At 39.0% G+C, this 15,370-nt stretch overlaps 2 protein-coding genes across 3 annotated transcripts in view; one reads left to right on the forward strand and one right to left on the reverse strand.

Annotated features, from left to right (window-relative positions):
• The window catches only part of LOC113903637 (ankyrin repeat domain-containing protein 26-like), a 221,593-nt gene that overhangs the window by 32,829 nt on the left and 173,394 nt on the right, over nucleotides 1–15,370 (reverse strand). The window lies entirely within an intron of this gene.
• LOC113903641 (ankyrin repeat domain-containing protein 26-like) lies at nucleotides 10,003–15,142 on the forward strand. 2 transcript variants are annotated; one of them, XM_027560125.1, is made up of 4 exons: nucleotides 10,003–10,218; nucleotides 11,551–11,779; nucleotides 13,700–13,745; nucleotides 13,995–14,423. In XM_027560125.1, the coding sequence occupies exons 1-4, from the start codon at nucleotides 10,070–10,072 to the stop codon at nucleotides 14,183–14,185; spliced, it is 615 nt and encodes a 204-aa protein (XP_027415926.1). In that variant the 5' UTR covers nucleotides 10,003–10,069; the 3' UTR covers nucleotides 14,186–14,423. The 2 variants fall into 2 exon arrangements, with proteins under 2 accessions (XP_027415926.1, XP_027415927.1); XM_027560126.1 differs by lacking the exon at nucleotides 13,995–14,423 and adding an exon at nucleotides 14,898–15,142 and having other exon boundaries at nucleotides 10,006–10,218.

The following is a 15,370-nucleotide window of genomic DNA, read 5'->3' on the forward strand; positions in this document are numbered from 1 at the left end:
AATATATGTGTATACGTACTAATACATGTGAAAAGTACACTCTCTTGAGACTATTTCCTTCCATTGTTCAAGGGTATCTGGACCACCTAGAGCAGGATGGTCTAAACAGTGCTCTGTTCTACTGAGGGATATATCATTATATCAATCCTGCCCATTATATGGCAAATGTTGATAGAAATGCTTTTTCAGCTTGGAAGGCATTCATCATCAGATCCTAAGCTGATGAATAAGGGGAGGAAGGGAAGGATGGAAGGAGCTACAGACTCTGGTGCTGTTGGACAACATTTCACATGTGTCATCATGATCTGATGCTGGAGGGATGACTCACATGGAGGGAGAGGGGTCCTCCAAGCTCAAGCCTGGAGGGCAGGGGCAGTGATTTTTAAATGTTTGCACCCTGTAACATCAGAACAATGCTTGGTACGTAAAAGACACTTGATAGTTATCTCTTCAGTGAACAAATGAGCAAATAAATAAGAATGATTTCCTTGAAAAGTCTGTTTAGAAAACTATAGAAAGTAACCAGGGACAACTCTATTCTGTTCTGAGCATATCGAAGACCAAGACTCTATGTCATCTCTGTATCTTCTCTAACCTACAGAAGTTCTTTGATGGATGTTGTTGTTGTTCAGTCACTGAGTCGTGTCCAACTCTTTGCGACCCAATGGACTGTAGCTCACCAGGCTCTTCTGTCCATGGGATTTCCCAGGCAAGAATACTGGAGTGGGTTGCCATTTCCTTCTCCAGGGGATCTTCCCGATCCAGGGATCAAACCAGTATCTCAGGCATTGCCAGGCAGATTCTTTATTACTGAGCCATCTGGGAAGCCCCTTTTGATTAGAGGTCTACTAAGTTTAAAGGTGTTCTCAGACAGCTTGTACAATGTGCTAGATGCCACATCAAGGGGACATAGTGGTGTTTTTGCTAATGTGAAGTGTTTTGGGTCTTTTATTAGAATCTGCAGAGTCCCAAGTTGATCTATTTGAAAATCTATTATGATAATCTTTTAAAGAATGGCAACAGAACATGTTGTGCTTACAAAACTATACTATCGTGACAATCATCCAACACACAGAAGGAAACATCTGGTTCTAATGAAGCCAACCTATCTCACTCTTTTTGGATCTGTGAGGAATAAAGGTGGTAATAGAGACCTTGTTGGTACAATAGGCAAAATAACCGGTGGTTCTCAACTAGGCATTGCTTTTCTGATCTGTACTATTCCAAGGTATCTTTCGAAAGTAATCTCTTCCTGGTACGCTGCACACTGGCTCAGCATTGCAGTTCTTACTGTTTATCATTTCTTATCCTACCAGGAAGGGATTGTTGAGGTTCCCAGTTTAAATGATGGTAACTTTTTTAATGAGACTAATCACTACACAGTAACTAATAACTATTCATTCACTAAATGCAAACTATTTGTAAAAGTTAAAGTTCCACTTTTATAAGAAGTCCAATTTGTTATAATATGATTATAGATGAAATATATATCATACTAACAAACATTTTTTCTAATTTACACAAAAATCTAATACAGGATTTTAGCGGCTGTGATTAAATACATGGAATTCTTTTCAGACAATACTGTCTCTGATGTTAAATTACCTACAATTAACTTCTTTAACAATTCTGAATACTAGACTATTAAGAAATTAATTTAAAAATAAAATACACGTGCATTTTACACTAATTTTATCATAGTTCTTTCATTATTGAAACTTCCTCACTCCTACTTTATCTATGGTAGAATCACCAAGAGTAATTCATTATTATCAGATGACGTACCTGGGTTGCTTTTTTTGGGAGTAGTTTTAGGCCTTTTTTCTTTATATTCAGAGATCAGTTCGCAAATGCTATGTGTTAAAAATGTGATAAATAATATTTTAACACTAATATGAAAAACAACTACAAAATATGTTAAATTCTTAGATTATTTCAGACAGACAATGTCAGCGATAATATCAAAACTACAATTGTTCCATACATTTCAAGTTTCTAAGTTCTACAAAGTTTTACTTAGTATGTATTTAAAGGAGAAAGAAAAGGAAGATGAAGTAGTCATGAACTGAGGGCAATATAGCTCAGAAGATTAACTAGATTTAGCTTGGCATATGAAAACTCTTTCAAACTTGCAAATCCTAGTTCTGTAACCAACCGCTCTTTGTTTCTAGAAAAGTTGCTTCTCTTGAGTTCAAAGTCTTCCTCTACACAACTGGGATCTTACTGCCTTATTTCACAAGGGGATTAAGAGGATTTAATGGGATAATATATCCCCAAAATGCTTGCAGAATGGAATAATTTGTTCTTGAACTTTATTGCTGGAACTACTTTGAAATCCCAAATAAAACCAATGTCTGTTTTCTTATATGTTTAGCATTCAAGGGTTGCAGGAAACTGTTATTAATTATGGTGATCAGTTGTTCTTTGTGGTTCGTAATTTAGGGAACCTCAGCTCTTATATAATTTGTACCTAAATTTATTTATAAAATATGAACTCACTACATTAGAGAACATAATTATCCCCCATTATTGCAGCTAATCACACCAAGTGCAGAAAACTAATCACAATCAAGACCTGGCCTGGACCGCTACTCTCCATTCTCTCCATTCTCTACCTGCTCAAACTCTCAACCAGCAGATCTTTTTGACAATGATGCTTAATCTCCATGTTCATCTCCGATTCACTTGGAAGACGTTACCCTACTCTTACAATGGATCCTGGCAAGTCCTAGGCAGGGCTTACCTTTCTAAATTCCTCTCTGAACTAGCTTACTTGAGATTTAAGGATTTCTGGTAAATGGGGCAGAGACTCAGAAAACATTTATGGTTGAGGCAGATAAATCCTATGGAAGATTTTCATTCTTACAGGAAACAGATCCCATGAGGGGGCCAACTGTAACTATGGAATCTCAGGCAAGTTGACACCCACTACTCTGGGAAGGATGACAGGGAACCTATGACCTAAGGAAAGGTGCCCCCACAGGATAGAAGCTGCCTGCACCAAACAGACAACTCTCACTGGTCATGTAACAAGTAACAGTTAAAATTCTTTTTGGCTGCAGTTTAGTGATAACTGGCATTTTAATGTAAACACTTACATATTAAAACCACTAATAGCAGCATATTCTTCTGCAGTCCGTCCAAAGACATCTTGAGAAAAGACGTCAGCACCTCGCTGAAGGAGAAGACTGACTACATCGGTACATTCATAATTGACAGCAAGTATGAGGGCGGTTCTAAAACAACAGAGAGATGACGTCACCCTCAGGAAGTTGAGTTAACTTACAGAAACAGCTCGTTTGATATGTTTTACCAAGTTAATATCTTGCCCTTCCATGAAGAACTGACCATTTACATGCTCAAGTGTACATCCTTGTAAATTACTTCCATGGCTAAAATGAAGGGATGGAAAAGAAGCCTCCTGCCCCACTGGGATGGCACGCAGCAGCAGTTACTATTTCAAAAGTCCCTGATGAGGACTCCCCTGGTGGACCAGGGGCTATGACTCCAGGCTCCCAATGCAGGGGGCCCAGGTTCCACCCCTGGACAGGGAACCTCATCCCACATGCTGCAACTGAGAGTTCCCACAACTAAGACAGCACGCAGTCAAATAAATAAATGCTTTAAAAAAATAATAACAAAGTCCTTGATGGACAAGAAACTATGCTGAGGTCACTTATCTGAGGCAGGTGAGTATTTAAAGGACGAATCCCCCATTTCCTCCTTAGTCTGATATATTATGCTTCAAAGTCAGCTAGAGGTTGGGTTAAGCAAAGGCTATTTGCAGGCTTAAAACAAAAATATTAACAATAATGGAAATAAAAATAGTCACCGTGGCACTTAATGATGTTGACAAGCATGTGCTCTTCACTAAATGAAATACTATATATACACACAGCCACCTTTGAAGGATGCATTACTATTTGCCTTTTTATACCAGGAAACTTATTTGCTGATGATAAGTACTGTGCCCAAGGTCATAACTCTAATAGGTAGGAAAGCTAGGAGTTGAACCCAGTCTGAATCTAAAGCCCATCATTTTCGTCTGTATCATCCACCTCTGACTTATCTTTGTTAAAGGAACTGTTTATCCAATTAAACCTATCATTCTTCCTTCTACCTTCATTTAAAATGAAAACATCAAAATGTACTAGAAATGAAAAAGGATAAAAACTGGTGAGCCCACAGTATCTGGGGACAGGGATTACTCATCACTTTTTTGTTGCTGCTTAGTCACTAAACTGTGAAGGACTCTTCTGCAATCTAATAACATCAGTATATTTCAAAGAAAGTAACTGAAAGCAAAGAGTCACCCAAAAGACAAAATCAAGTCCTTTATGTTTAGTATGCATCTTTTAAGGAAAAATATATACGAAGTAGAGGTTAAACAATCGTTATAAAATAATTAAGAAATTCAATACTGTCATAAGGTAAACTGAAAAGCAGAATCCATATTTTATAAAGCTAATGAAACTAGTATGAAACCCCTCAGCTACTACAAGATCAACCAGAAAAAAGAATAGGTTGCATATGACATCCCTCAATATTATAAAGGAATATGAATCCTGCTATATATTCCTGCTATATAGTTTTTCACGATTCCCAGTCAGAATAATTGATTTTCTACCTAACTGATGAAGTGTTGATCACAAATGAAACCTGTTATTAATTTAATCTTGATCTTAGCACTCAAGAACAGCACTAAGGTTTTTAAAAAGAAAAAGAACAACTGTACCTTTTCATCTTATCAACCGCATGTATATCTGCTTCTTTTTTTACTAAAAATTCCACCATTTGCTGTTTCCTTTCACTTATGGCAAGTAAGAGTGGTGTAAGGTCATCCTGTAAAACAGGAAAAACCATTTCTAATGTACACAGTTAACCTATTTCTAAAGTGAACGGAAAATCATGCAATAGATTCTCTGAACTTAAACATATAATTCAGAAAGTAAATAAAAGGGAGCTCCTCCTCCTCATCCCCTGGCGCGCCTTCTATCTCTTCAAGATGCTCCTCCTCCTGGCCTTCCCTGGGGGTCCAGGGGCTAAGACTTGAGTTCCCAAGGCAGGGGGTCCAGGTTTCATCCCTGGTCAGGGAACTAGATTCCACGTGCCGAAACTGAAGATCCTACGTGCCACAACTAGACCCAGTGCAGCCAAATACGTCTTTCAAAAAGATAACTAATAAAATGCTCCTCCTCGACCTCTTCCAAAGATGAACCACAGAGTCATTCTCTAAAACTCACTTTCAACATTTACTGGTTCCAAGGATCTTTGCTTCTATCATAGTATTTATCACGAATATTGTAGTATTTACTTGCCCTATTACTAGTCTCAACACTCCTCCAGAGAGAATCAATCAGCTACTAAATCAACTGCATATTTTAGGAACAATGCTGAGGCAGGACTATATAATATTATCTGTAGCATGCATAACCTATCCAAGGATGACCAGGAGTAACCTCATGAGGTTTACAGACATTCCAATGGGAATATTATCCTCTACATGAACACGCAAAGAGAAAGGTTGTTTTGTGTTTTTTTTTTTCTTCCAAAAAACCAACTGTGGGCACCATGTTTTTTGCTTTCTCAGCAAAGTCTCCTGAAATTTAATCTTACTCATTCTCCTTTGCTTGTTCCTTCCCCCGCCCTTAAGTTAACCTGACAGGTCAGCTTTAGCTAGATGCTGTTTTGACACAGAACAACACCGCTTATCTTCAAAGACCTTTCTTGACGACTCTCATGTAATTACCTCCAGACCTCCAGGAGGAAGCTTCCTTAATCCCAGTGTTCTGGTCTCTGTCTTGCTTTACTGCTCTTAGTTAAAGATTACAAGGTCAGTTCAGTTCAGTTCAGTTCAGTCGCTCAGTCATGTCTGACTCTTTGCGACCCCATGAATTGCAGCATGCCAGGCCTCCCTGTCCATCACCAACTCCCAGAGTTCACTCAGACTCACGTCCATCGAGTCAGTGATGCCATCCAGCCATCTCATCCTCTGTCGTCCCCTTCTCCTCCTGCCCCCAATCCCTCCCAGCATCAGAGTCTTTTCCAATGAGTCAACTCTTCGCATGAGGTGGCCAAAGTACTGGAGTTTCAGCTTTAGCATCATTCCTTCCAAAGAAATCCCAGGGCTGATCTCCTTCAGAATGTAAGTTACCAATAAATATGCACTCAGCGTTTTCTCAGGGAGTTGCTCTTCCGTGAATTCTCCCTGCGCTCTCTCTCATAATCCTGTGTGTTTGGGAGACTCATTCAGTGTGAAACTGCCACAACCAACTTAAAATTCTAATTTGAAAAATTCAATCCCATCCTTAAGAAATTCTTTTAAAATATGAAATCAATTATACATTAATTCGACTGTATTTAAAATCTTGAAATAGTTATCAAAATAAACTATAAAACAAGAATTGGAAACTCAAATGCTTATGGAGGGAAAGCTGGTGGCCTGAGTAAGTGAAAAAGCCAGGTGAGGCTGGCAAACCTGTGAACACACGCCCCATACAGAAGGGGAGGCCTCCACACGCAGAGCAAACAGGGGCGGCCTCCACACGCAGAGCAAACAGTAGAATGGGCTCAAGGGGGACCAGATTGAGTTCTCCAAGAAGCCTGAAATGCAGACTTCCGCATGAGTTTGCCAAGTTTTAAATGTTGACTCAGTCTGTGGAGGTAGGTAAGCTAAACATATCCAAGGACCACATTTGCTCTGTAGCCCACTTGTGGTTTCACGTTTTGCCGTTTCCAAACAGGTGGGCATAAAGCAAATATTTGTATGTGAAAGCTTTCCTTTTAGTATCATGTGTTTCACAAGAAAAGTGGGTCTCAATATGTAATAAAAATTGCTGTTGACTCATAATTTTATTAAAATAAATTTAAAAAACAAGACTCAAAATTCCCACTTTAAGAATGTTTCCACTGCTTGTTAAAACTACAATCTATTTCTAGAATTCTCCCAGATTATTAACCAAATGGATAATGAGTTCCTAAGACTGCTGAAACTAAATCATTAAAAGAATCCCCATCTGTACTAACTTCATGGGTTTTGATGTTTAAAGCTGTCGTCTTGCTTATGCCAGGGCTCAGCAAATCTAACACACGCACTGCAAGAGTCTGTCCTGCTGACACCAAAAGAAGGCTCACGAGTTACTATTACTGCAGTCAGGAAAACACTGTTGGTAACAAACATCTGTTGACCTAATGACCTGGTTGATAGCAGAAGGTATAAAATTCTTAAAGGGTCAGACTCTACAGACGAAGTGACTTCGCCATGAGCAAATCTCTAAAGACTCTTGGAGTGTCACTGAATAATTAGTGGTTGGAAGAAAAAGGAGTTATATTATTCAAGCCAATAGATTTTGCCAAAAATATTCCTTTTAACTTCTCAATCACAGAGGCAGAGGAAAAAGTCTGGCTAATATTGTTGCAAAGGAGGGAGCTGATGGAAGTAGCCAGCATTGATCAAACTCCAACTCTTCTATCGATTACTTATTTTTGAGATAGGTGCACTTAGAAATTATCCTTAATCACTCCACAGTTCTTCACTAAGGATCGTATCAGAATCTCAAGGAAATATTTCTAAATACACATGTCCAGGCTTTCCTCGATTTATTTCATCAAAATCTTCAGGGAACAGCCTAGGCTTGTAAATTTTTTTATAAACTTTCCCAAGTGATTGGGGTTTTCACCAGCACACTCTAGCTGAGAATTAGCACAGCAAACATTCCAGTCTCATCTCTCACCCACATGGCCAATTCCTTCTCTTACTTGAGGATTTGAAGAAAAAAGAAAACTATAAGAGGCAAGAGTCATCAAAACAGAATTAAATTTTCCTGGGTAAATAATGGTAGAACAGGGACTAATAAACACAAAAGGCAACCTGATCTCATTGTTTATAAACTCCTTACTTTCCATCAAGACCTTCTAGATTGAGAGCAGAGTCCAGACTCTTCTCTAACTGGCTGTTTCTGCCAGAATAGGATAATATTTCTGTTAAATATTTGTTCTTCTCTTTTTTTCCCAACTTAATCACCACCTGTTCACTGCTGATCTGATTTCTGCAAAGTCTTCCTAAAATTGGTATCTAGGCAAGTCTCCAATTCACTCAATCTCTTTCTCAAAATAACAACTATTGTCCTGAGACTGAAAAGCACCTTACCGAAATACATAAACTGAAGGGGAAAAAAACCCCCCAAAAACCAAAACCTTGGGACTTCTGTGGTGGTTCAGTGGCTGGGTCTCAGTGCTCACAGTGCAGGGGGTCTGGGTTCAATCCCTGGTCAGGGAACTAGATCCTGCATACTGAAACTAAGACCCAGCACAGCCTAATAAATATTTTTAAAAAACACCTCTTCTTGGCATATCCCAACTGCCAAAATCCCAACTTGATCTGCATTTTTCACCTGCCCGCTCCTTTGCCTTTCCTTTTAGCCTCTGAAGCCTTGGGCAATGAGAGAGAAATCATTTTTATATAAATCATTTTTTCATAAAATTGGAATGTGTTAGCAGAAGCAAGATTTCTATTATGTTGTCAAATGCTTGTTTGAGTTTTAAGACAAAGTCTATTTCCAAGGCAAATTTTGCTTTACTGTGTTATTTTAGACTAATTAGAAAAAAAAATTTTTTTTTCAATAAGGGAAAAATACTTGGAAAAAGTTTCACCTTTAAAAAGTGCAGTGTTATCACAAATATCTGCCATCAACACAAAAAAGAATGCTTTACTCCCTAATGCTTCTTGAGCAATATCATGATTTAAAGTGATATCTTAGACAATCAAGTGCTTTCAAAATATTTTCACTCAGGGAAGGCTGGAGCTTCCAAACAAGGAAAACTGAGCCCACCTGTGAGAGTTGGGGAGCTCTCTCTGCAGCTCCTGCCCGAGCTGCAGCCACAGGAGAAAGAGCAGGAGGGGCAGCTTCACCATCATCAGCTGCCCACACTCAGCTGCAGCCCCGCTGAGCGCCCCCCAGGGCTGAGCGTGGGAGACCCACTTGTACCTGGAGAACCAAGTGGTCACCAGCACAAGTGAACACCCTTGCTGGGTGTTGATTCTCTGAGTAATCCCTGGTCCTACATTCTACAATACAGATACCATCGTATTTATTTCATCCTGGGTTTGAGTTAGGCTGTGCTCAGTCCACTTTCTTCATTAGCAAACAGTATCCTTTTATTCTTAAAGACTGATGATTTTCCAGCAGAGCTGGAAACTGCATCTTCAAAAGGTCTGCACCTGGATGCAAAAAATCAAGTTTTTCAACAGGAGTTATTATCTATGAAACTAGTGCAAAAGAAATGTAAAAAACTAGAGAGGAGAAAGAAGTTGGAACAAGAAGTAGTGACCCTCAGAAGTCATACAGAAGTGAATATGATAGAACACGGTCAAGTAGAGCAATATCAACAGGAGAGTGAAGAAAGAGCGAGACAGGATCTCGTAGAGAAATTAAGAGAAGTCACCATGTTTTGCAGATTACTTTGTTGGTCTGTCCTGTGCTTGAGTTCACTCTCCCTGCACAGTACATTTTGGATGTGTACCGCGTAGGTGTTTCCTCTGCCTCCCTTAGAGCAGTTAGTTTTGTAGATTTCTGGAAGGAAGGGGAGCGCTTGTTTTCCCTTTTAATATTTCAGTTTCCATCACAGTTATCACTAAATTGACCTTTCAGAATGATTCTCACTAGAGAATCCTTTTACTTATAAGACCAATTGGTAAAAAACAAGACCATTAAGAAGAAAAGAAAATATTGTGGTTTAGAACTGGTACCATCCTCTTGAATTATTCTTAAATTATCTTGTTCAATTTTTAAAATTTTAAGTTGATCCTCTTATTCTTTACATTATCAGATTATATAAGTACTACTGTAACAGTGATTCCACTTTAATTTTATAATTCAGATTTAATTCACTTCACATTAACAATAATTGTTTTAAACTTCCGCTCTTTTTTTTTTTTTTCACCCTTGAAATCGCTCTCTGAATCACTGACTCAAAACTAAAGGGAATAAATATAATTTTCCAGGTTAATGATTATTTTAAAAATGTTATCTTTTTCAATTTGCCTTAGACACAAGCTGGATTTCAACAGATGGAAGTCAGAATTAAAGACTTGGAATCTGAACTCTCCAAAATGAAAAGTTTGCAAGAAGATTCTAATAAAGCAGAGTTGGAAAAATATAAGCAACTCTACCTAGTAGAATGTGAACTCATAAAGTCATTGGAAGATAAACTAGACAAGTAAGTCAAAACACAGAATCACAGAAACAAAATTTAGTTCATTGATTTGTCCCTAAAGCCTAATTTTTTTAAATTTTATTTTATTTTTAAACTTTACGTAATTGTATTAGTTTTGCCAAATATCAAAATGAATCCGCCACAAGTATACATGTGTTCCCCAAGTGGGGACGTGAGACTCGTAGGAAGGGAAAGCTAACTAGCTGGCCACTGCTAAGGGGGCGCCCTAAGACCGACTGTTAGCACTGTGTCAAGGCTTCCCGCACTATGTACAGGCGTGCTTATGAAATAGGGGAAATGAACACATGGGTTAGAGGCAGGGTAAGTCACAAAGTGGCTAAAAGTAATGTAGTGACCCGAGTGAGGGGTGTGGAGGATGGAAAGGGCAGATCCCACCGGCAGTGCCCAGTCCAGGCTTCCCCACTATCTGAAAGCAGAGCGCTCCTAGGAAGCCTTTCATAAGCCAAAGCAGCATAAAGCAAAGAAGCAGGGACCTGAGGACACATTCTGCTAGTCGATACATGAAATGAATATGCACAAGTGAAGCACAAGTGCTCCCAGACGGGGCTTAGGGCTGTGGCGACTTGATGCTGAGATGTGGGGTGTGGCTTCCCGGGAAGGAGCTCAGTGCGGCCAGTCTCCCTGCTTGGGGAGTGCGATGCCTCTCACTGTAAAACGTACACTGAACACTGTTTAGAGTTTTGGCTTTTTAAATGAGACCAGAAATTGTCTTCAGATTTTTTTTTTTTTTTTGATCATCAAAAACAGGTACTGACATAGGCCCTTCGTAGAAGTGAAGTAACATAAAGTGAACTTTGGAAAAGCAGGGGATACTTGTAATTGTTCCTGGGGCTGTTTTAGCTCTTTTCAGCCTTACCCTTTGACTTTCTCGTCCTCCCTTGTGATTGTGGCTCTAGGTGATACCTCAGAGCCAAAAGCTGAATTTCTCTGAGGTCATGAGTGAAACATGTATACAAGGGTGGTGAAAGGAAGCACTTGAACGTGGCTTTGTGGGATGGGGTGTTTCTTCATCCCTGAACTGTTTCCTGGAGGCAGGTTTGTCCCAGAGGCAGCAGGTGTCCGTGTGAGACCACCTCCCTTTCTCTCTGATGCCCTTTCTCTCCTCTCCCAACTGTGCCTTGTTACTTGAGGAGCCCCAGACACATGTGTACTTCTTTAGAGCAAGGTTACAACTGTTATTGTTTACAGGAGGTCTGCTCTGTGTTTTCAGTGTTCAAATAATTTAATGGGAATTCCATTTACTATATGGCAACTTAAAAAATGCAGATAATTTAGGGAAACATGAATGAAATTGGTGTTTTCCATCTTACCCAGGACTCATCAGAGGCTGGCAGTGGTCAGTGCCAAACTTCAGGTGGAGAAGCAGCAGAACAGATCTTTCTTCAACACTGTTAGCACGAGGCCAGTCCTGGAGCCCCCTTGTGTTGGAAATTTCAATAATCCTGTAGTGCTCAACGGAAATCTTACTCCAAGAGCAAACTTAAGGTTTTCTACCTCAGTTCCACGCCCTTCGAATAATAGCATGGAGACTTACTTGACCAAGGTTAGTTCTATTATCTTTTTTCCACTGGGTTTCAGATTTCTGATATTAATGATCCTTGTTTGTAATTTGGTGAACTTCTGAGTTATTTATTTGACTTATGCACACTAAGTAAAAGCCGTCATTAACTGTGCTAATCAAGGAGACATTTAATGATTTTTTTATCCTAGATCTCTCATTTTCAAGAGATACTTTTTAAATTTCTTGAAAAGCTGCATTGAAATTCTGCTTTAGAAATGAAATCTTATTGCCTAGTAACTGAAAGTATACTTTAAGATGTTTGACTTACTTTCTAATTGATTTCACTTTGGCAGTGGTTCATAATCATTTCCGAGCTTTGCTGCACCCACCGCAGTTTATCTACCCCTAAACACAAGTGAGAAGGCAATGGCACCCCATTCCAGTAATCTTGACTGGAAAATCCCATGGACAGAGGAGCCTGGTAGGCTGCCGTCCATGGGGTTGCAAAGAGTCGGACATGACTGAGAGACTTCCCTTTCACTTTTCACTTTCATGCATTGGAGAAGGAAATGGCAACCCACTCCAGTGTTCCTGCCTGGAGAATCCCAGGGACGGCGGAGCCTGGTGGGCTGCCGTCTATGGGGTCACACAGAGTCAGACACGACTGAAGCGACTTAGCAGCAGCAGTAGACAGTAAAGAGAGATCTGTTGCGTGTTTTAAATTTTGTTCTAAATAACCCAAAATGTGGATAATTCATTGTTGACTGATTTTAGTTTACCAGGTTTTATCTGGAGGAAATGAACATCCTTTTAAAGACGAATCTCTTCAGTTTTGGCCTGCTTGATTCAAATAAAGATTTTCTCCTTCAAGTTCCCTGTCCTGTTTTTAAAAAATATTTATCCTTTCTAAATTAACTATATCAACTGCTACAAATAGGAGTTTGATATTGAGTTATTCTTATTTATGCATTTAAAGCACATAATTTAGTTAGAAAGTCATGTCATGCCACAAGCATTGTTTAATTACATAAGAAGGATTTATATATTCATTTTGTCCATGTTATAGTTAAAAATCTATGTGTTTTTCCTTAACCTGAGGAAGTAGCTGGCACAGGACTCAGTAAGAATGCCACTGGCTTTGTTACTTCTTTTGTAGAGTTAGGAACTTTGAGTAAATCAATGATTCTCATATCTTACAAAAGTTTTTTCTGCAAAGAAAACAACCTTTCTTCTAAAAAAAACTTCTGCGTGGAACCGTGTTACATAAAGTGGAGACAAGTATAGAACCGTTTAGCTCAAGAGTGGGCAGAGCCCCTGCAGCTGTGACTTCTCTGTTCCTCAACCCTGCAGTGACGCCTGGGGGACCTTCCCCTTCTATGGGACGTAGTTTGGAAACTAACACTGATGAGAGAATCCTTCTTGCTAAACGTCTTCAGAATTAAATCTTGCTGGCACATTGATTTCTTGTATATAATTTTCTCACCTTTCTGTGTTTTCGTTAAATGGAAAAATTTAAAGAAAATCACAGATGTGTTCTCCTTATTAACATTCGACTCAAACTACTTCCTCCATTTGAACAGGATCCTCACCTAGAAATCAAAATAAAGTCTCGGAAGTACATATTTAGGCCAGGAGCTTTTAGGGGAGAAGATAGTAATCTTGTGGGTCATTCCGAGGATTATGGGTCATTCCCTAATTCTCTGAAATTATGTGTACTCGATAGACTGATATTTATTGTACTTTTTATCAGATTAATCTAAATAGCATTCCATATATATGTTCTGTGTTATCTATAAGCAGAATAAGTAGGAATTCATTTTCTTTTATTTATGTGATTTTTTTTCTACTGAGGTAGTCTTCAGGTTAGGTCTAGTCTCTAAAAGTATTACTTAAAAGTCACATTTAATAAGTTATAAACATATAACTTGTTTATCTTAAAGATAAATATTTGACTTATTTCAGATGCGGCGGGAGTTGGACAGGAGTATAGCTAGAGCACTAAGAGAAGGTATGTTGCCAAAATGTATGAATTAAATTTAGACATTGATTTCTGAAATACACGGTAAACAATAAATGGCGTCTCTTGCCATTGTTTGGATAACAGATGCTGTGTTAAATATGGTTTTATATACATAGCTAATGAAAAATGTGAAAGCATGAGCAGTCATAGTGAAAAATATCCTTCTCCATTTATCCATCATGTACCATAGCTTGAAAAACAGTCTCTGAAGGTCTGTGTATTTCTTTTTATTTCTAGCTGTATCCTTCTTCTACTTCCTCCATCCCTGTGGAGCTGTCTTCCTACACCCTGACACGATTCTCAGAAAACGTGCCGCTCATCAGCTTCTCAAGTGTCTGGTAGTGGTTAAGGCTAGGAAACCCAGACTCGAGCAGTCACGTTTGTGTAGCTGTCACTTGGTGGTGACTTTAAAATTTCTCTGTCACTAGATACAGCACCAGTTTATCTTTTACCCTCAGGAAATGCTCCAAACACCCACGTCAATTTGGGTCCTGCCAAAGTAGTTGGCCTTATCTCTTTACCAGCTTACTCTGCCGCTTAGCTCTGCATCTAACCAGCCAGACTGTGTAGGACCCCACACATTTGCTTGCTCACCTCCGGTCTCTGTACGGGCTTCTCCCCTCCGTCTCTTGCACTTTTTCCCGTCCTTCAGGTAGCTACATACATGTCACCTCCACCAAAAAGCTGGCAGTATTGACACAAAGCTGGCTTCCCCTCCAGAGTGTTCCTTGTGCCGTCTTTTATATCTTAGTATTTGTGACTCTGTATGGAAATTGCCTGTTTGTCTGTTTTTCCAGTTTAGGGCATATCATTTTTCAGGGTGGACTGGGTCACCTTCATCTTGTAATTCCAGCGCTTGTCACAGAACCTTTGCATGAATACATGAGTATTCATCAATTCAATTGCCTGAGTACATGAATGAAGAATGAGAAAACCAGGAGCTCTGATACTCAGCCCCACATGCGACCATAAGCAGATTAGAAAATTGTACTCTTGATTAGTATTTTGTGTTGTGTCATCTATAGATATATTTCATTTTTCAGAATACTAGGAAAGGTCTCAGGGTTTTTTGTTTGTTTACTAATCTTAGTTAACCCAAGTGTTTTAGGTAAAGAATATAATTCTTTCCTTTTCTTTCAGTTGATGCTCAGTTTGCATCTGATGCCTTTAGAGTGTCTTCTCGGGGATCTACAGATGGGTCAAATGTGTGTGATGACCTACTTTTGTAAACAGAAGAACAAGATATACAGATTTGGAAGGAAAAATACATGATTCAGAAAGATAAACAGTAAAAGTTTCTCTACTGGACCATTTCCATGCCATTTCGTTGTTTCCCATTAAACATGATGAGAAAATCTTTATTAAAGGAAAATATTTTTGTATTATGTGTGTATGATGAAAATTTATATAGCATTTTAAGTGATGTTTCTCTGCATCTAACTTACTTTTTAGCAGATTTAAGTATCAGCACTGTTGAGTTTTCCATATTCTAAGTGATAGTGTTAGTCACTCAATCGTGTCTGACTCTGCGACCCCATGGACTGTAGCCCACCAGGTTCCTCTGTCCATGGAATTCTCCAGGCAAGAATACTGGAGTGGGGAGCCATTCCCTT

Source organism: Bos indicus x Bos taurus, chromosome 13 (genome assembly GCF_003369695.1).
Source record: "Bos indicus x Bos taurus breed Angus x Brahman F1 hybrid chromosome 13, Bos_hybrid_MaternalHap_v2.0, whole genome shotgun sequence".
Classification (NCBI taxonomy): domain Eukaryota; kingdom Metazoa; phylum Chordata; class Mammalia; order Artiodactyla; family Bovidae; genus Bos; species Bos indicus x Bos taurus.